Raw genomic sequence first — 21,967 nt, 5'->3', positions numbered from 1 at the left:
CACTTAGCAGTCCCCTCGCTCCCATTTAAATTATCTAAATGAGTTTAGAGTTAAAAGTTGAATTGACCCAAATATTGTATATATGCATGTTTGTGGAGATTTATCCTTGACTCTTTTGACAAGCAGACTCATAAGGAGTGGTCAAAGTTTTCCTTTATTGGTGCTTGTCACTACTGAAGGCTTGCTTTTTTACTTGTGTTTGAATAGAAGTGCAGTATGGCTTCATGTACAGTATGTTGAACCTGAATCTTATTTGGATTCAAGGCCCATGCCCAGGACATACTACTAGAGGGCAAGTTGCAAAGCACTGATATTGTTGGCAGTGATAAAGAATGTGTTTTTCAAGTCAGGTTTGTAACACTAGAGACCACTCATAACTGTTTTTTGTCATTTTGGATGTATAATTAAAAGGCTTGATTTGTAGTGTTGCCAACTAAATTTTTCATCTTTTGAGTTCTAGTTATAAGGCCTGGTGAATCACTAACTTTTTTTTAAACTGTGTTAACAAATTTGGTATATTTTTGTAGGTGCAGGAAGCTGTTTGGAGACTCTGGAAGAAAGAAAGCCACTCATAGTGGTTATAAATGAAAAGTTGATGAACAATCATCAGCTGGAATTGGCAAAGCAGCTACACAAAGACGGGCATCTCTTTTACTGTACCTGCAGGTATACTAGAGACTGATTATTTGACCTCTTAATTCCTTCCTAGCTATTCTTACCCACCTGCCTAACCCGCCTGTATCTTTGATCTCTTACCTTCTCCCACTTAGCAAACATTTTGATTTTCTCACCTGTAAAACCTGATCATTTGTCTTCTACTTTGTGATATCTGTGTTGTATTTCTTTCAGTGTCTATGCTTATTTCATTGCATGTGAATATCTGAATGTGTGTGTGTGCACGTATCTGTGTGTATTCATCTGGGTGTGCAGGTCTCTGAGAATATAAACTTTTGTGTTCATTATTTTTCATTATTTAAGGAAGGCATTTGCTTATTTTTAATTAAGGTTTTGCCTTCAGTAAATCCACTGGAATCCCTAAATTAAATTTACTCATTCATTCATTCAACTATATCTAATACATGGCAGGCATTGTTTTTGGTGCTGTGGATAACAGTGCTAAACATGACATAAAGTCCCTGCTTTCATGGTGCTTATGTTCTAGTGGTGGGAGATAGACAGTAAACAGTTCATAAATAAGCAGTCGAGATAATTTCATATGGTGAAATGTGTTATGAAGAAAATAGGGCAGGGTGATGTGATAGCTGGGGTGAAGACTAATTAGAATGGTCGGGGAAGGCATAACTGGGTATATGACATTTGAGCTGAGACCTGAATAACCAGGAAGAGCCACTCATGTGAAGCTGTAGAGGCAGAAGGAACAGCAGCAATTGCAAAGGCCCTAAGTTGGGAATGAGCTTGGAGTTTGGTGTGTTTGAGGAACAGAGGGTTAGTGTGGCAGGAGTACAGTAAGCAAGGGAGAGAATGTAGTATGAAGATGAAGCTGGGTGGGGATCGTTCACAGAAGAGTTCTGATTTTATTCTGTGTTTAATAAGAAGCCATGGGAGTATTTTAAGCAGAGGAATTGCTTTATGGTAAGGAGTATTATTTTCTAGAAGTATATTAGAATTCAGCAAGAACTGATCAACATCACAATAGAAGGATGAAGAAAATTGCTGGTTTTCTATTAATTTTTCTTCAGACACTAGAAGCTTGCCAAAGGGTCAGGTCAGTAATTCCCAATTGTTGGACTTTAAAAGCTATCCTAATTTGATGTTTTAAAAAGAAAAGACCTCATAGAAGTATTACAAAATGCATATTTCTTATGTTATAATAAATTGAAATTAATTTGAAAATAAACCTTAGAAAAAACTGGTTAGAACATAAGCTTTTCTTTTAATATTACTGCGTCTGTGTCTTAGGCACTCAGTAAATACTTGTTTATTCATTATTTATTGGGCACATACTGTGTGCCAGGCATTATTCTAGGTACTTGGCATCATCAGTGAACAAAAACAGACAAAGTTTCCTATTCTCATTGAGAGGAGACAGATTCATTGATTGTTCCAGGAGCAATGGTTGGTGTCCTAATCCACATAATGATGGAGGAGAGGGAATGTCAGGGTGGCTTTGTAATATAGAAGCGATTCTTAAAATATTGTGAGTCGGGAGAAGCTAGATAATCAGAATTATGTGGGCTTCAGATAATGGGCATATCTGTCCTTAGGTAGTTGAGATTGTTAGGGGTTAATACCATTTTTGAAGAGGAATCAATGTTCATCTTCCTTGGTTTATGCAAGTCAATTTTTCCAGACACTTTTGATGAGTATTTTCATTCTAAACATTAAATCAGCTTCGATTTTTATGTTAGTACATTAAAAAGGGGAAAACATTGATTTCATAGACACATCCTGACTCTCTACTCAGGCTGAAAAAGGAGCTGTACAAATCTCCAATTTATTTATTTTTTTTTCAGTTTTAGAATTCTTTTTTTCTTGTATTAGTTTCAAGAAAGTTGCACACGTGGATGCCATAAGGAGAATCAATAATTAGTTGTATTTTTATTTTAGGTATATCATTTATTTGCCCCAAATGTAGGCTGGATGATTGTCTGTTCTAATTTAAGTGGCTGGTTTAATTAAATTTCTGAAGTAATAGTTTTATGTTGTGGGTCTGAACCTTATTTCCAACGTGCATAGCGATTGTATGTTGCTTAGTTATATATGGATTTATGGTAGTAAATTACTAGCAAAAATTATTTCACAATCTTCATGCATGGTCTAGTAGTCTCCCCAGCTTATTGTTCTTGTCTTGCAGCTGTTACTTTTGGTTTCATTTATTCTGTTTTCATAAATTGAGTTTGCTTCAAGTTATATCTGCCCAGTCATGAGAAGTGTTCCAAAGCCATGTGACCACATCTTTCATGAAATAACATTTCTGAAATATTTCAGTTGATGTAAAAGATAAAATGTTGAATTGCTATTGACATGTAATGCGCTTTGTATTATTTTATTATTATTGTGTATACCTATAATATTAAAATACATTGAAATTCACATATACAGGTTGAGAACCATCACAATATTCTTGGAAGTTAGATTCAGTCATCAAGTGGGCAGCATTGAATTATGGAATTTTCTCCCATATTACCTAATATTTTTCTTCTTTTGTTTTAGCATGCTTCCTGGGCTGTTACAGTCAATGGACTTTTCAACACTGAAATGTTTTCCTCCTGGCCAGCCAGAAAAATTTTCTGCATTTTTGGATAAAGTTGTTGGATTACAAAAATAAACACTAAACACTCAAACTAAACACTAAACTCTCAAAGCTTTAAAAACACCCCTCAAATTCAACTTATGGAATGTGGTTAAATCAAATTAAATATAGAGTATATATTTGTAGAATAATATAAATTAATAAGTCCTACATCTGTAGAATGTATAGAAAATTTTATGGTGTGAATGTTAGCATTTGGGTCCAGATTCTAATTGCAGTTTCACAAATTTATTAGATTTTTCCTTATTCTTCATGTTTTAGTAAAAGAAATATGTAGTGAGCATTCACACGTTTTATTCTAGAATCCCAAATGGATTTGGAATCATGAAAAAAATGAATTAAATATGAAAACTTTGACAAAAACCTCAAATGTAGTTAATTTGATATTAGAGTAAAAAATGAAACAGTAACAAACTTGTAAAAAAAATTTGAGTCAGAATCTTTAGCTTCATAATCCAAGGAACCAAATTAAAAAAAAAAATGATGGATTGTGTTCTGTGAAATAAAAAGCTCAATAATTACCTTAAAAAGATTAACTATCAAGTCAGTTGATCTGTTGTACTTCGAGAAACTACTGTTATCGTGAAGAATAGAGTGGAGTGGATGTGTTCACTGTTTTCCTGTAAAATATGAATAGAAAGTGACAAAAATAAACTTGTCCAATGTCAAAGCTTTACTGGTTTGAGAAGAGTAAATCAAAAAGCACTTGTGCCAATAGGACTTGCTGTTATTTTTTAAGGACCCCCCCCACAGTGGTGTGGAAACATTTACTGTAGCATCATAGAGGAATTTATGCCCTTATAAAGTTAGTTTTACAAATGAATAAATGATCTGATGTGTGTAATGGCCTAAATATATGGTTTTAAAATTCACATAACTCAAAATAGATACTTTATGAAATTCTGATTATGGTGAGTGGTTTCAAGATCTATAAAATAAACTAGATTATCCATAAGTATTGATAGTTTTCTGGTAGAAAGTTTAGATATAATTCATCCATAAAAATAGAGCATTCACTATAAAGATTCATTTTTGATTGCATTATCCCAAAATGTTGAATATTCTAAACATTTTACTTGGGATGCATTATATAATGTTTCTGTAGATTTATTTTCCTGATTGTGTTTTACTTAGGCTAATATTAAAATAAATTCTTACTAATGGTAGAAGGTGGTGGCTGAGAAGTACTCCGGGTAGCAGGAGGATACCAACTTGGATTAAATTTTGCTGAGAATAACCTAAAAAGTGAGTAATATACACAGTTGAGAATTCATAGCACCATAATCATAATTGTATATTAATGTTAACCTAATGCTGTAGGAAAGGCCCTATTCAAATCCATAGAGAGAATTTCACTTTTCTGGCCTCTCTTTTAAATATGTTTCTCTAGTTTGAGAAAAAATGTGGCTTAAAATTTATGTTGATCACTCAGTCTTTAATTATCTTATGTCATGAAGGATTAACCATAGAGAATCAGAAACAAATGAAAGGGTCTACTCAAACATTAGACAACTAAAGAGCAGCATAGGGCCCCAAATCCTCTGCTTCTTTCCCACAAGAGCACATAACCCAGATTCCATTATTTCATTTAGCAGAGGCTTAAGCCAGTGGTGTCAGTTGTGTGTAGTGACATCTCTTGACTATACCTTTGTAAACTTTTATATCACTTGTGGGGTTTAAAAATCAAAGGATATCTTAGAACCATTTTGATTTGGCAGGAATCCTCAAGATCATGTAGTCCAATCCCTTCATTTCACAGATGAGGAAGAAGGCCAGAGGTTACAACTTGTCTAAAATAACAGCCTTTGGCAGAGCTGCCACTAGAAGCAACTTCTTGACTCTCAGTCCTGTGCTCTTTCTACCATACCATAATATATGTTGTAAGCTTTTTGTTTCTTTATATTTGTTTGCCTAGTATTTATTTTAGTTACTTTAATCCCTTCCAAGGGAGATTTTCTTCATTTTCAGAAGTTTAATTATTTTAGAAGGAATTTCACAGTTCACTAAATTGGGTTTTCCTTTGTTGTATTGCAACCTTAGCTGGGACTTAGAAACCGGTGATTCCTGAGTTTTTGGAATCTAGCAAAATGCCACGGTATAGCATTGATACTAGATTGAACAAATAAAGACTTTAAGACAAAGAATTGTAGATTTTGGGAATTGGTAGAGAATTTTAAAAATACCTAGTGCAAACCATTCATTTTACAGATGAGGAAAGAGGCGAGGATAAATTAATTGCCCAATTAGAAGGGTATTTCTAATTGGTCCTTAAGAAAAAATTCATGGTAATCAAAATTCTATTTGAAATATTTACCCAATAAAATTTGTTTAGTTTCATTACCTGACAGGGCTTCAGATGTTTGAAATCAGTGTATAAGTGCAATGCAGTTTATGTAGCAGTTTTCTGTTGAGAGGTATTTAGATATCCAGGGATGAGGAAGTGAAAGAGAAAGTTTAGTAGTTTGAGAAATTCACATCATTGGTATGTGCAAAGGTGGACAGGTAATAGAAAGTTGATTGATGTTGGAGTAGGTGAAAAGTGATGTGAAGTTATAGTATGCTTGGGAAGTAAGGATTTTAGATGACTACATGCTTATAATTTGGAAGGAAAGAGTAGGATTTGGTGTTAGGTAAGATAGTACAACTGATGAACTTGATGCACAGTTCTGTAACATTGAAAAATAGTCGGATTATCAAGTGATTCTAGACACCAAGAACCTGTATTAGAGCACTGCTTTGTATGCTTTTAAAGGCAAATCATGTGGACACAAAGGGCAATATAAAAATGTATACCACTTTGATAATTTGAGGAAATTTTCCAAGACTAAGGATGTCAGGAATGACTAACAGTAATATAGATATTTTTCTTGGTTCTTTATTATAGTATAAGCACTTAATCCCTGTGATTTATTAAAAATAGGAAATTATCAGAGATGACCAAAAATCTTCATGTGGTCTGAGAAATGGGATGTATGGCCAGATTACTTGAAATTGTATTTTTGGGAAAGATTTGGACACGGTGGTCCTGATAGCTGTGTGGTAATCAATTTTCTGCTGAACAATTAGTACCGTATTTTTATGGGGGAGTGGGGAATGAAAAATAACAGTAACAGTTAACACCCTTGCCTGCTTAGTGTGTATCATGTACTGTTTGAAATATTTTACACAAATGAACTCATTTAATCTTTACAGTATAACTCTATGAAATAGTTACTGTTGTTGCATTTTGCAGATGAGGAAACTGAGTTCAGAGCATAATGTGAAAAAGGAGTTAACACTGGGCTTCCCTGGTGGCACAGTGGTTGAGAGTCCACCTGCCGATGCAGGGGACAAGGGTTCATGCCCCGGTCCGGGAAGATCCCACATGCCACCGAGCGGCTGGGCCCGTGAGCCATGGCCGCTGAGCCTGTGCGTCCGGAGCCTATGCTTCGCAACGGGAGAGGCCACAACAGTGAGAGGCCTGCGTACCCGGGGCGGGGGTGGGGGTGGGGGGAAAGGAGTTACGCTACTGAAGTATCCAAAAGATGGTCTGGGAATTGTAATTGGAACACTGAATTCCAGTATGTTTCCATCATTTATGGGGACAGGAGGACTGTATATTTGAAATCAGGGGACTATTCCAAAAAATTTAGATTGTATGGTAGCCATGGGTATGTAACCTATTTCAGTTTTTACATTGCTATTTAAAAGCATACTGATCACTACTCATAAAACTCCTGTGGAGAAACTCCCAGTCATTTACCTGTTTGCAACTTACTTACCAGCTCTTTTGTTTTCTCTGTAAATGTTTGTGTTTGGGGCTCTATTTTTGGTCCTCCTTGTATATTTTTTTCTTGGTATTTTCATCACTCCCAGGGTTTCTACTATTGACTCCCCTATCCATCCCCCAACTGTGATTTGAGCTTCTGCATGGTATTTCCAGTTGCTTATAGGTCATGTCACTCTGTTAATTCTCTTAAGCACCCTAAACTTGATATGCCCCAAACTAAAATCATATTTCTCCTTTTCATCCTTCTGAGATCCTTATCTCTGTTAATGGTGTCACCATTTAGTCAGTCTTCCAGGCTTTAATTCTTACAGCTCCAACCCTTTATATATGATTGGTCACCAGGTACTCTCAGCTTTACTTCCTAAATGGCTCAAGCCCATTTATTTGTTTTCTTAGTTTTTTTTTAAAACATAAGTGCATGATAAGAATCTACTTTTTACATCAGCAGGACTCAAGACATGATTCCTGCTCTGGAGGAACTCTTAAGTATAGTTGAGGAGGAACTATACATTCATGTATCCTCTGCCTGAAAAACAGTTGGTTATCCGTAAATGATAAACGCACTTCTGTAACTTAGTATTCTTTTCTCATCTTGGTTAGGTATTGGGTCTAGGAAACATTGTCATGCACACATTCATTTCCTACTCTCTTTGACTTGACTTCAAAATATCTAGTATGTCTCTTGTTCAAGAGAAAGATGTGACCATCGCATTATATGGTGAAGTTTGTAGGATCAAGCATCTATAGGAATGGCATCTAAAACATAGTAGTGCTGATCCTATGTAATGTTCTAATGGTATTTAAGGGTCTGTCAAAGAACGGTTACCTGTTGGGGATTTTCGGACAAACATGGTGTTAAAAATCAGAGGTTTATAAACAGCAGTAGCTATAGTGTTTTCCAGTAAAAGATTATATGGAGAAAGGTTTAGGATAACCACCAAATCACACTTAACTCCTTGTTAAATGGTTAATTCCTTACATGAATATTCTAGCACAGTCTTGTATAGTTCTTTGAATTCTTATGATTTTTGTTGGTGGCTAGATAAAAGGTGAGCAAAACAATCTAGCTTCAAACGGGAAAGTAAAATACATGTTTCTTGACATTGATATTGATTCTTAAAAAATATTTTGAGGGGTTTTTATACCATCATGTCTCATCTATTTTAGTATTTCACTTCTAGATCCTTATTGTCTTTATGAATTTTTACTGTATCCTGGCTGAAATTATCTATTATGATTGACACTCTGTCATGAATTTTCCTTTTTTTATGTCCTCCCTGTGTGCCCTGCGTTGGAAGTGCGGAGTCTTAACCACTGGACTGCCAGGGAATTCCAGTGTCATGATTTTATTTTGATGGCTACAGTCCTGCTTTCTGAGGCAGTAGTTCTTAAGCTTTTTGGGGGTCATGAAACCCTTCAAAATACTTAAAACTATTGCTTCTCTCTCTACTCACACATATACATATTTTGCTATGAATTTCAGGGAATTTACAGGTACCTTGAGGCCGCCCCAGGTTAAGAATCCCTAGACGGAAGCCAACTTCAGTAATTCCTTGGTCATTGTTCATTAATATTTGATGGTAACTGTTAGACTCCTTTATAATTAAACCCTCTGATTAAATACATTTAAGTTTAGTAATTTCCAGTTTTTATAATACAACACAAATTATAAATTTTTCTCTTCGTTTAAAACATGCCAAACAACACATTTTGACACTAACCTTAATACTTTAACTCAGTATCTATAACCCATAATGTCTTGTGTAGTACTGTTTCTAATTGATAAAAGGAACTAAATGAAAATTATTTTCGTTTGTAGTAATTATTTTAGGATATATTACATTGGGCTATCTGGTAAAGCAATACAGTGTTGTAATTTACTCATTTACTGTTAAGTGTGCTTCTAAAGTATTTGCTGAACTGATAGTCACTGTTAGAATGATGTCTGTGAGAGGCCATATATTGCATCTTTGTTACTGTTCATTTCCCCTTTTGTCCAGAACATGGTGGTGGTTTTTCCACTACTGTATGAAGTGGGTGGATAATACACTCCCCAAATTTAGGAGTGAAAACCATTCCTAAATTTTCAGCCTAAGTAATTTTCTGGATTTCAGTTTTTCCATTTGTGAATTAGTAAAACCAGCTTTCCTCATAGGTGATTTCTAAGACATAAAAACAATTGTGTGGCATATTTGAAAATAAAAAATGTTGAAATAAGACATTTTCTCTTGGTTAGAGTTTTTGTTTTAAGAAGTAGGAATAGGCTTAGAGATATTTTCCTAGAATTCACAGTATATTGTCCTAAATGATACAGAAGGCAAAATCTTCATTGAATTTCATATTTAAATTCATATTCAGTCTCTAGTTGGGGTTGTAGTTAGAGAATTGAAGTTTACTTAGAGGTTTAAGTGCCCGAGTCTTTTCAGTGCATCAAAACAAAGAAAAGAATGTTCTGGTCTTTATTCTCCCTTTCTTCAATCCCCTGTCTGTCTATAGACAGATTGGACACTGCAAGTAGCTTAAAAAAAACAACAGAAAGCAACCTTCAGTATTTCTGTGTCAAGATGATATATTTTTAAAGAATACTGTTTTCCTTTTTTTCTAATCTGTGTTAGAATGCTTCAGGTGGAAGTAGGGAAGAGAGGGAAATGAAAGCAAGTGGTTCTTGGTAATGTTTCTTCTGTTTTGCATATCTGAGCAAGGATAACTGCTCTGGGAAATCAGTTCTTTTTCTTTATTGTCTCCTTGAGGAGGTTGAATAGGGCCGTATTGGCCAAATTTTGTTTTGGGACCATTGTATTTCTTTTCCTCATTAACCTTGCTTTGCTAGTTCTGTTTAAATGTTCACCATGAAAGGAAGTGACAGGTTCTAGTTTCAGAGTGCTGTTAAAACATGTTTTAAAAAAAGACAGTTTACCGTTATATTTTTCAGTAATGAAAGACCTTAAAAAGGTTCTGTAGAGTTGCAGAGCAATTTCCCCCATTACCCCCATGTTATTTGGTACTAAAAATAGTTAAATGATTTAGTATTATGTTTTTAAAAAAATACTAATTGCCTTTTCAGCAGGTTGTTACAAGTCCTTATATACATGTATCTATTGTTAATTTTTTCAGCTTTGTTGAGATATAATTGACATGTAACATTGTTTAACTTGTATATCATAATGATTTGATGTATGTATATAGTGAAAAATGGTTACCACAATAAGTTTAGTTAACATCCATCACCACATATAGTTACAAATTTTGTTACCTTTAAAAACGTAGGTCTGTTTATTTCGTTTGATAAGGTAAGATTTATCATTCATTTTTATGTGGGCCACAGCCTCACAATTTGCCAGGATGATATGTTAATCCCCCTATAAGCTATTTTTATGGTTAATGTTGATCACAAATTTGATCATCTAAAGGGAGGGCAAATCTGTTACCCACCACTGAATCACAGAGAATCACAGTTCCTTAGACCGGAAAGAGCTTAGAGATCATACAGCCCATCTCCTTTATTTTACAGATAAGGAAACTGATGCAGAGATTAAAGTGGCATAACAAAGTTCATAATATTCTTTTCACGGTACCATATTGTCTCTTAGAAATTAACATAACTCAGAAGCATCATTTTTATACATTTACAATTATACATTTGCAACTATACCATATACACACATTGTCACAGACAATGTATGCTGTTAAAAAAAAATTCCCGGCATATACCTCATATAATTGATTGCGACATGAAGGAGTGTTATCTTAGAATTAAAACTATCAGTATTTATATGTTGTACTTCAAAGAATTTCCCTACTTCATCAGTGAAAGAAGAAATAGGCAATTCCAGTTAAAACAACAAATCCCATTTTCAAGTTGAATTACAGTATGGAAAGTAGTTGTAAAATTAAAGCACGTCAATTTTATGACAGGTCAAATGATAATTACTTTAAATTATTTTAATTTTCTTCCATTTGTTTTATTTTAATCTGTACCCACAGTACAGTGCTTAAAAGGTCTTTAAGGCAATTATTTTTCTTCCCATTATTTTCAAGAATTTAGGTGAAATTGTTCTGGTTCTTACCATATTTTTTTCTTTTTTTGACCAAAGAATAATTTCTTAGTGAACCACTTTATTTGGCAGGTAGCAGTTAACAGCAGTCAGTACTTAAACACTTATGTGCTACGCACTTGACATGCAGTATCTTATGTAATTATTCCAACAACCTTAGATTTAGACCACAGAAAAATTCCTGGAGTAACATTTCTCAAACTTTGAAAAATTTTTTTTTTTAAACTTTGAAAATTTGAAAGCAGTAGCTGTAGCGCATTAAAAACCATTAGTAACTTGAATGCTAAAGTTACCTGTTTAACTTTGACTTGGCCTTTTCCTAAACCATTTTTCCCCTTACGGGAAAGACCAGGTCAAAGTTAAGCAGGTAACTTTAGCATTCCTTGACTCCTTCAATATTGCTAATGGGCATATGAACCTCAAAGACAGGATTATGGTAGGTGGCCTTGAAACTCTCTTCTTAGGAATACTTAATAACTTGTGGAACACCTTGTTCTAGAGCACTGGTTCCCAAAGTGTGGTCCTGGGCTAGCAGCATCAGCATCTCCTGAGAACTTGTTAGAAATGCAAATTCTTGGGACCCACCCCAGACCTGGCTGAATCAGAATTTCTGGGCATGGGGTAATCCTTTTTCAAGCCCTTCACTTAAGAACCAACCACTGTTCTAGAGGTTTGCAGGATTGGAGTAGTTTGCTGTGGAAAAATAGCCAGTTTGGATTTCAATGCAATAGATATTTCAAAGGACACTATTAAATACTATGAAATTGCTTTCTGTTATATACAGGATGAATTCTAGTATTGTCCCACAGGTCTTTTTTAAAAAGTCCTATTGTACTAATTTGGGGAACATGACTTGTACTTAACCATCTCTGAGTCCTTGTTCATATCTTTTCTTCTTTAGTATGCAGTTCCTCTTTATAATAATTATACAAGAATCAGGAGACAATATGTAGTTCTAGTCCTAGTACTATTGCCAATTGGATGTGAAAACTTGGGTAAGGCTTATAATTATTTGAAACCCGTTTCTTCATCTGTAAAATAAGAGGTCCCTTTTAGCTGTAACATTCTACTTATCATTTATTTTCCCAGTTTATTATGCCAGTCTGTTTCTTGCTCACTTTATTGAATTTTTAATTTTATTATTTCTTAATACATGTAAATATATAAAATTTTAACTAGTTCTACAAGGCTTATAACAAGAAACAGCAGTTCTATGTCCCATTCCTCCCCATCTCTAATCCTGCTTCCTGTAGGTAACCATATTACATTATTTTATATGTTTTATAAGTGATATTTTCGAACTTGTTTTTTAAATTTAAATATCATCTGTAGACTTCCTACTGTGGAAGAGAGGCTTTATCTCCCTCCTCCCTTGCTTCCACAGTGGGAAGTCTACAGGTGATATTTAAATTTAAAAAACAAAAACAAATTTAGTTTATCAGTTATGGTGAGATCTGTTTTCAGTGTTGACATTATTATGATTCTTTGAGTACAGTATTCACTGTACTCATGTAGTAAGTGTTGAGCCATGTAGTAAGTGTTGATTGATTACATTTCTATAAAACTGTTTACCTCATTTCTGTTTTTTCATTTGCTCAGTTTTCTATAGAACTATTCCCAAACTCCAACAGAGGTGGCCATCTTTCCTAGTATGTTTAAATATGCTAGGTTATCTATGACTTTTATTATTATTTATGTTTTACTATGTCTGTGCTGGAGTTCTCTTTTCTTTTACCTGAACTGGTTGTTCTCTATCTAGTCCTGCTTAAAAGTCTGTCCTCCTGGGATTTCCCCTTTATCCTTATCTTAAAAATTCCTTTTGCTTCTCTTGTGTTGAATCTTCTGTTTCCAGGATTCTATGTGCCCCACCCCTTTTTGTGGTTTAACTTCTTTGTTTTGGTTTCAGATATCCTCCACTAGCTTTCTGACAGTAAGGCGCATTTTTTTAAATCTTTCAAGTTTGAAAATGCCTTCTACTCTTCCATCTGATTGATAGCTTGGTGTATAGAGTTCAAGGTTGGAAATAATTTCCCCTCATATATTGAACTTCATTGTTTTCTAGCTTCTAGTTCTTCTGATGAGAAGTTTATTGCTATTCATATGTGTGATCTTTTAAGACCTGTTTTTCCTCTCAGAAAGCTTTAGAATGTTGTTATATGCATTGCAGATCATCTTTTTTGCTTTCATTGTTCTGGCTACTTCATGGACCTTTTCAATCTAAATATAGACAGTCATATCTTGCAGTGCTAGAATTTTCCATACATCATCATCATTATTTCTTCCTCTCCGCTTTCTTCGTCTCATTTTGAGACTCCTGTTAGTTAGATATTGGCTTTCCTGAATTGATCCTCTAATTTTCTTGTTTTTTCTCTCCAACCTTGTCTGTTTTGTGAGCTCCTCAACTGTAAATTCTGTTCCTTCTACTATTTTTGTTTTATTTATTTTTAAATTTAAATACAGCAAAATTAGCATTTTTCATGTACAGTTCTATAAATTTTGAAAAATGCATAATCGTGTAACCACCACTACAATCAAGATACAGAACTCTTCCACCACACCCATAAATCCGCTCCTGTCATCCATTTGTAGTCAACCCTTTCCTACAATTGCTAACTACTGGCAGCAACCAATCTGTTTTTCCTTCCTATGGTTTTGTCTTTTCCAGTATGTCATATAAATGCAGTCATACAGTATGTAGCCTTCTGAATCTCTCCTTTTACTTAGCACAATGCATCTGCGATTCACACATGTTCTTGTATATATCCATAATTCATTATTTTTTATTGTTGAGGAGTATTCTGTTGTATGGATGTACCACAGTTTGTCCATTCACCAGTTGAAGGATGTTTGGATTGTTTCCAGTTTGGGAGGAATCATGATTATGAATAAAGCTTCTATAAATATTCATGTACAGGTTTTTGTGTGAACTTAAGTTTTCATTTCTCTTGAATATTTACCCAGAAGTGGGGTTGCTGTGTCATATGGCAACTCTTTTTTATTTTATAAGAATCTGCTAAACTATTTTTCCAGAGTGGCTGTACTATTTTATATTCCTACCAGCAACATACGAGAGTTTCAGTTGCTCTGCATCTTTGTCAACACTTGGTATTGTCATTAAAAAAAAATTATTTTAGTCATTCTAAGATGTATGTAGTAGTATCTCATTAAAGATATACAAATGGCCAATAGGCACATGAAGAGATGCTGCTCAACATTATTAGCCATCAGGGGAATGCAAAACAAAACCACAGCAAGATACCACTTCATACCCACATAGGATGGCTGTAATCTAAGAGATGGACAGTAAGTGTTGATAGGATGTGAATCGGCAATCCTCATACACTACTAATGAGAATGAAAATGGTGCAGCTGCTGTGGAAAGTGGTGACAGTTCCTCAAATGGTTAAACATAGAGTTACCATATGATCCAGCAACTCCATTCCTGGGTATTACCCAAGAGAATAGAAATGTCCAAACGAAAACTTGGACACGAATGTTTATAACAGCCTTAGTCATGATAGTCAAAAAGTGAAAACAACCCAAATGTCTGTCAACTGATGAATGGATAAATAAAACCTGCCTTAACTATACAAAGGATTGAAATACTGATACATAGGTGCTCCTTGAAAACATCATGCTAAGTGAAAGAAGTCAGTTACACAGAACTGTATATTGTATTCCATTTATTTGAAGTGTGCGGAATAGGCAAATATGTAGAGACAGAAAGTAAATTGGTGGTTGCATGGAGTTGGTGGGGATAGGAGGATTGGAGGCTGATGGTTGTGGGATGTGGGGTTTCATTTTGGGGTAATGTAAAATTGTGATGGACATACAACTGTAAATATACTAAAAAACCATCGAAATTCACCTTTTAAGTGAGTGAATTGTATGGTATGTGAACTATGTTATAAAGCTATTAAAAGATCACCAGTTTTAAGTGTACAGTTCAGTAATTCTTAGTGATTATGCAAAGTTGTGCAAACGTCACTACAAAAGAGTTTTATAACATTTTTATCCATCAAAAAGATCCTTTGTGCCTGTTTGCATTTAGTACCTATTCCCATCTCAACCCTAGGCAACCACTAACCTGCTTTCTTTCTCTGTAGATTTGTTCTTTTGGTATATTTCATATAGATGGAATCATATCTTTTGGAATCATGCCCCTTTTGCATCTGGCTGCTTTTACTTAGGATCCAGTTTCTCCACGTCCTTGCTAACACTTGTTATTGTCTGTACTATTTATCATAGCCACCCTAGTAGGTGTGTAGTGATGTCTCATTGTGTTTTTTTTTTTTGTTTTGTTTTTTTGCGCGGTACGCGGGCCTCTCACTGTTGTGGCCTCTCCCGTTGCGGAGCACAGGCTCCGGACGCGCAGGCCCAGCGGCCATGGCTCACGGGCCCAGCCACTCCACGGCATGTGGGATCTTCCCAGATCGGGGCACGAACCCGTATACCCTGCATCGGCAGGCGGACTCTCAACCACTGCGCCACCAGGGAAGCCCTCATTGTGGTTTTAATTTGCATTTTCCTAATGACGTTAAACACCTTCTTACGTGCTTATTAGGCGCTCCTATATCTTTGGTGAAATGTGTAGTCAGATCTTTGCCCATTTTAAATTGTATTGTTCTTTTCTTATTGTTGACTTTTGAGTTCTTTTATATATTTTTGATACAAAGTTTTTTTGTCAGACATGTATCTTCCAGTCTGTGGCTTGTGTTTTCACTCTCCTAATAGTGTCATTTGCGGAGCAAAAGTTCTGAATTTTGATAAAGTCCAATTAATCAATTTTTCTTTTATTATATCATATCTAAGTTCTCTTTTCCCAACTCAAGGTCTTGAAGATTTTCTCCTATGCTGTCGTCTAAAAGTTTTGAAGTTTTGTTCTACATTTAGATCTTTGATCCATTTTGAGTTAATTATTGTAGAAGATGTGAGGTATAGTTTGAGGATCATTGTCCTTATTTTGCATATGGATGTCAGGTGTTCCAGCAGCATTTGATAAAAACACTATTTTCTCTATTGAGCTGCTTTTGCACCTTTGTCAAAAATCAATTGACTGAATTTGTATGGGTCTCTTTCTGTGTGTTTTCTTTGTGTGTTTACTTTCCCTTTCCTCTATCTCTCTTTGTCTTCCTGCCTCTAATTTTTCTTCTCTTTGTTTCCTGCTCTTTCACCTATTTTCTGATTCTCTCTCCCTCTCCCAGTTTTCCCTTCTTCTATTCCCTTTTTCAAAATGAAGTGTATGGGTTAATATTGATTGAAGCTTTATATACCATATTTTTAGTATAAATAGCAATAAATATGAAGAATTTACATTTTTCTCTACAAGTAAAAAATGCCAAAAATGAATTAACTTTTTCACTATAATTCAGTTTTTCTCAGTGAATTTATGGTCTTAAAGAAAGATGGTGATCCCTCTTCCCAAACCATGTTTCAGAACTTCTGCACCAGTGTTTCGGTTTCTTTGAAAAATAAATTAGTCAAGGTAATTTCAAATTGGCATGCTAAAAAGAAAGTCAAGATTTTATTTTTTCTACCATGCTTTTATTTCATTCCTAAATTGTAAAATTGATTATTGATGCTTTTCCTGTTGGAGGCAGTCATGATTACTACTGGAGCCACAGACACCAGAAAAACAATTCTGAAAGCAGCTTAATTTTGCAGCTTCTCCAAAGCCAGCTTTAGATCTATTTATTTCTTAAAACACTTAGAAAAAGTAAGAACAGAATTGGATTTGGGCATTTAAATAACACTTGACAGTGAAATCAAGTAATACAAGTGACCAGTGCTGTTTTTGAACCTTACAAAAAGTACAGTCGTATTTACTTTGGTTTTCTCAGAATTAAGAGCAGTTTTTCCAGAAAAGTGCCCTAAACATTGAAACATGCCTCTCATGTCCAACACCTCTAGTGTGGTGCCACAGCATTTTAAATGTAGCCTATTAGCAAGTTTGTGGGTAAGATATTTCTTCCATTAAGCTTCATTTTAAATTTTCATTGTTTGCATTTTCAGAGAAAGACACTTTTTGCAATTTCTCTTTCTGTAAATGTTGTACGGTAGTTTGGAGACATTAGTCAAGAATTGTATTAGTGTTTTCTAGCATAACTAATGGATTTAATTTCTGTGGTCCCAGCAGAGGGTTATTATTATTTAGGAGAAATAAATGAGATTACTTAAACATCATACCTGAAATATCCAGATAACTTGCTTTGGCCCTTTACTTTGCTTGAACTGTGACCTCTGCCCTTTTAGATCAAGGGAGTCCCCCTCTCCCTCCCATTTTCTTTGTTTCTTAAGGTAGTCTTAACACAAACGCTTACTCAGTTAATTATGTTCCGATTTTTTTTTCCTCTCATCTACATGAAACTATGATGGGAGCAGGGAACTTGGGCAGAGACTGGTTGAAAATTCGGGCAGAGATCTTAAAGCAATGTAATGTGGGTTGGGCTGCATCATACACACCTGAGCCTTATTGCAGTCCCTTTGCAACCTCGTGCAGCAGTTGCCTTGAGTTAAGCTGCAGACTCGGCTTCCTTTTGGTCCCGAAGCTCAGCTGCTTGTGCATACTTCTCTCAACCTTGGGCTGGTTGGGTTAATCCCACCCTTCCGCAACAAGGTAACTCTGCAAGTTCCTTCTCGCTCCCACGTCTCCTTCTCAAGTCAAGTTCTCTATTCCTAGGAGCATCGGCTCTTCCTCTTCTTTTCACAGGGTCCCGACTTATCCTGGGCCAGCCCTTTGCTTCTCCTGCTCCTGAGAAGTGCCAAGATTGTGCAGCGCTGACTCCAACTGCCTTCTCGTGCCTAGACTTTGGGCTGCTTTCTGGATACCTGCATAAGCAAGCCCTGTTACTGCTACCCATTCCTACCTGCACCCTGCTTTTTCCTTCTTGCCACACCTGTGTTACTTTCTCCCCCTCCCCAACTCCACCCCCTGTGCACAATGCATAAAGGATGGAAAAAGTACTGCGGCCAGAAGTCTCTGAATGAGGCATCAATGGATGAATACTTAGGCAGCTTAGGGCTGTTTCGAAAGCTGACTGCCAAGGATGCCTCTTGCCTCTTTCGGGCTATTTCGGAGCAGGTAAAAGGAAAACAAATACATCTTCTCTATGCTGAGTTTTTGGAGTTTGAGATTTGGCACAGTTCTGTAGCTAGAAGACCTGTAGCCCACCCAAACAGAACAACAGAAATTCCCTTTTCCCTATTTAAAACATCAGGGTCTCTCTACTTATTAGCTTGGTGCATGCCTTTGCTGATTAGTTCAAATATATTGCTGTGCCTTTGCTATCTTCTCTGTTTTCTAAATGCCACTTTGGAATGTAAGAGGTAAAGTAATGGGGTTAAAGAAAACTTTGAAATGTATCTTGATCCTTTATAAGCAGCACCTTCTTCCCCTAAATTTTATGCCTAAGGAAAAATTTATAGTAGTAGAAAGGGGGGCATGACAGAATCATACCTCTTCTGTATCGCTAAAGATGACAAAAACAGATTTTAGTAAGATCAGGACTTAATTTCCCAGTTTCCTACGTATGTTCTGAATAAGGGGAGGACTTGAGTGTCCAGTTCATAGTCTTAACTTAGAAGCTTCTGTTTCAAATAACTGCTGACAGTGAGCTGGTCTTTCTCTTCTTTTTAGTTGTTTTGCAGCCAGGTCCATCACTTGGAAATCAGGAAGGCTTGTGTCTCATATATGAGAGAAAATCAACAAACGTTTGAGTCTGTAAGTAGAATACATACCCAAGGGAGAGTTGCTCATAGAATATGTAGCAGGTAGGAAATGAATTTTGAGTACCTACGCATGAATATTATATCCCGCAATCTCCTCTCAATAGCAAATATTTAATTTTCAGTTGGCTTCCTTCCTCCTAGCTAGTAGCATGCTTCTGGATCTTCTCCCAGAATTAGATTGTTTTGTACTTTAATTAAAAATTAAGAAAGTTAATCTTTATCCTTCCCATTATTTATTCACCCCCACACCCAAAAAGTCACATTGTGACTGTTATCCATATCACAGTTCTCTTAAACAAGTAATCAGTTCACGAGGGGTTTGGCTATGTTAATATTTTTAAATGTGTATTTTTAAATTTGTATAAATGGGAACCCCTTGTGTTCTTTCTTAATTCTATGCACAGTGATTGTCAGCCAGTCAACTTGAAGAATCTTGTAAAACTTAACTCTAAGGAAACAACTTATTCCTGAACATGTCTTTTTCATGTGACAAACTGGTAATTGGAGCTCTGCCACTAATGATTAACTTTAAAACAACTTTTAGAAGGCATCTTCGTATACGTTGAAGTATTTGAATTCTTGTTAACAAAATAAGGTTTTATCAAGGTCTGATTTGAAGTGCGCCCTTTCCTGTGGCTGTTGTTTTTTTTGTTGTTTGTTTTTTTGTTGTTTTAAACATTCCTAGCCCTTCCAGTACTATTTGTTCTCCTGACTATATTATGGGTATTTGCCTGCTGTTCGAGGTTTACTCTTAATTTTCTCAACAGGTTTCTGTGAATTTTAAAACTATATGAAGCCTTCTTGATTTTAAAGCTTATTACCTTGAAGTTAATTAGTGGTCACCACACCTGGGGAAAGGATTATTTGTGAAATTACTTCAAATGCAAGACCATGGTGTAAAGCAGTGCATCTCAAGTATTTTTGTGCATACAAATCACCTGGGGATCTTGTTAAAAAAACAATTCTGATTCACTAGATCTGAGCTGGGGCCCCAGATTTCAGCAGTTAAATTCCTGAGTGATGCTTGCTGTTGTTCAAGGACCACATTTTGAGTAACAAAGATGTCTGTAAAATTTTAAAACCACATGGATGAATCTCAGATTAATTATGCAGAGTGAAAGAAGCCAGACCTCCCCAAAAAAGTACATACTGTATGATTTCCTTTATATAAAACTCTAGAAAATACAAGTCAATCTGTAGTGACAGAAAGCAGATCAGTGGTTGCTTGGGGGTTAGTGAAGTTATAGAGGGGCACAAGGAAACTTACGGGGGTGATGGATATATTCACTATCACGATTGTCATGATGGTTTCATGGGTGCATACGTAAGTCAACTTATTTGTGCCATTTAAATATGTGTGCTTATTGTATGTCAGTTATGCCTCAAAACTGTTTAAAAAGGAAACAGAAAAATTAACATAGTTTTTTAAGTCTAGTGATATACATGCATGGAACTAAATGTATATTATATTTCCTGAGTTTAATTTTTATTGAGGTATATTTTACATATCATAAAATTCACCATTGTAAGTTTAGTGTTTTAAGTTTTGGCAATAATATAGTCAAGCAACTGCTACTGCAGTCAAGATACAAAATATTTCCATCACCCAAAAAGTTCCCTTGTTGCCTGTGCTTTGTTTGAAACTAGTGAAATTCCTTTTAAAGTTCCTCAGTTTAACTTTGTAAATGCATGTCTGCTGTCAAATTTGAAATCCTTATAATTATTGTGCTTGCTTGATTTATGAAAATTGTCGTTACTTAAGTTGGCATTTCAAAAGAAACTCCAAAGGCATACTGTTTGATGAAATGCACTGGTATGTGCATAAGCCAGGAGCAGTTCCTGAGATAGTCTTATAGTCCAGCTTTTCTCCACTAACTTTTGTGTATGTACAAATCTTCTTGAGGTGCTGTGCAAAGTAGTCATTTAATACCATAATTGTTCAGCTGAACAACAGCAATATAATCAGATTTCAGTAATGCTATGTATTTGGTTAAGTCAAGTTTGTTTTATTTTTGAAGTATGTGGAGGGATCTTTTGAGAAATACCTGGAACGGTTGGGAGATCCCAAGGTAAGATCAAATATGGGGGTTTAATCTTTTCAGAGTATTTGGAATAGTAGCCTAAGTATCATTCAGCTGTGTCACTTTAGCTAGGCCCAGTCTATTTTCTTAAGTAGCCAGCTGTGTTGAATCAAATAGTTCTTGCAAAAGTTTAGAGGCTGGGAATTGACCTGTTGTTTTGTGTTGAATATTGAAAATTGTGTGTTAACAATTTTATCATCTATAGACTAGTGAAAGAGTATACACTACTTGGGAACAGGACTAACCCAAGCCTTTTCACTTTAATGGGGGAGGGGGGTGGCAATGAATGTTACTAGGTCATTATTTTTTTTATTAAACAATTCTCCTGATTTGTAGTTATCCTTCTTTTATGTGGGAGTAAGATTCCTAAACATATTAAAAATAATTTTATGTGATTAAATTAATTCCATAGTTCTGGACTTAATACATTTACTAAATACCCTGCTAACTTCGTATTCTTACACTAATTACATTTTTATTGTGTCTTTTAAATCTCCCATATTCCTGTCCTTGTTACTAAATAGCTAACTAAGAAGATCTTTAGGTCCAATTTTTTCTCAGAATAAGTTTATGTTAATAAGTAACTATCACAGTATCCCAAGCCTCAAAGCAAGTTATAGTGTGTTGTACAAATTCTTCACCTACAACAGTGCTAAGCATCTAAAAAAACAATTGTTGAACTTGCGAAAACTTTTACCTCCTAGATACAGAATGCTTTTAAAAACTTTATGCACTGTTTATGTTTAGGAAAGTGCTGGCCATCTGGAAATAAGAGCTCTTTCTCTAATTTATAAGTAAGTTGGATCTCTTTTTTTTTTTTTAAGAGAGAAAGCATGTGTGTGTGTGTGTGTGTGTAAGGTTTCTAATAAAGTCCCTTTAGGATTGGGAATATTTGAGATTTGATGTATTGATAGTCAAATGAAGTGGTCTAAGCAAAGTCAATGGCGTAATTTTGGGGTGGAGAACTTCTACATTTGTGTCCATTTGAATGGAAGAATAAAGGGCTTTAAGAACTGCTAGTACTATTCCTGTAGAAAATCGGAATACTTATCTTAGAATT

At 35.3% G+C, this 21,967-nt stretch overlaps 1 protein-coding gene across 1 annotated transcript in view; it reads left to right on the top strand.

Moving 5' to 3' along the window:
- ALG13 (ALG13 UDP-N-acetylglucosaminyltransferase subunit) overlaps positions 1 to 21,967 on the top strand; it is a 76,874-nt gene that overhangs the window by 1,797 nt on the left and 53,110 nt on the right. The window contains 7 exon segments of the mRNA XM_060137284.1: positions 528 to 666; positions 4,442 to 4,500; positions 17,808 to 18,036; positions 18,038 to 18,179; positions 18,735 to 18,818; positions 20,845 to 20,895; positions 21,655 to 21,701. Coding sequence (XP_059993267.1) covers positions 528 to 666; positions 4,442 to 4,500; positions 17,808 to 18,036; positions 18,038 to 18,179; positions 18,735 to 18,818; positions 20,845 to 20,895; positions 21,655 to 21,701 — 751 coding nt within the window.

This window comes from Lagenorhynchus albirostris, chromosome X (genome assembly GCF_949774975.1).
Source record: "Lagenorhynchus albirostris chromosome X, mLagAlb1.1, whole genome shotgun sequence".
In the NCBI taxonomy this organism is placed as follows: domain Eukaryota; kingdom Metazoa; phylum Chordata; class Mammalia; order Artiodactyla; family Delphinidae; genus Lagenorhynchus; species Lagenorhynchus albirostris.
The sequence above is the reverse complement of the archived record's forward strand: the minus strand, read 5'-3'. Positions and strand labels throughout refer to the sequence as shown.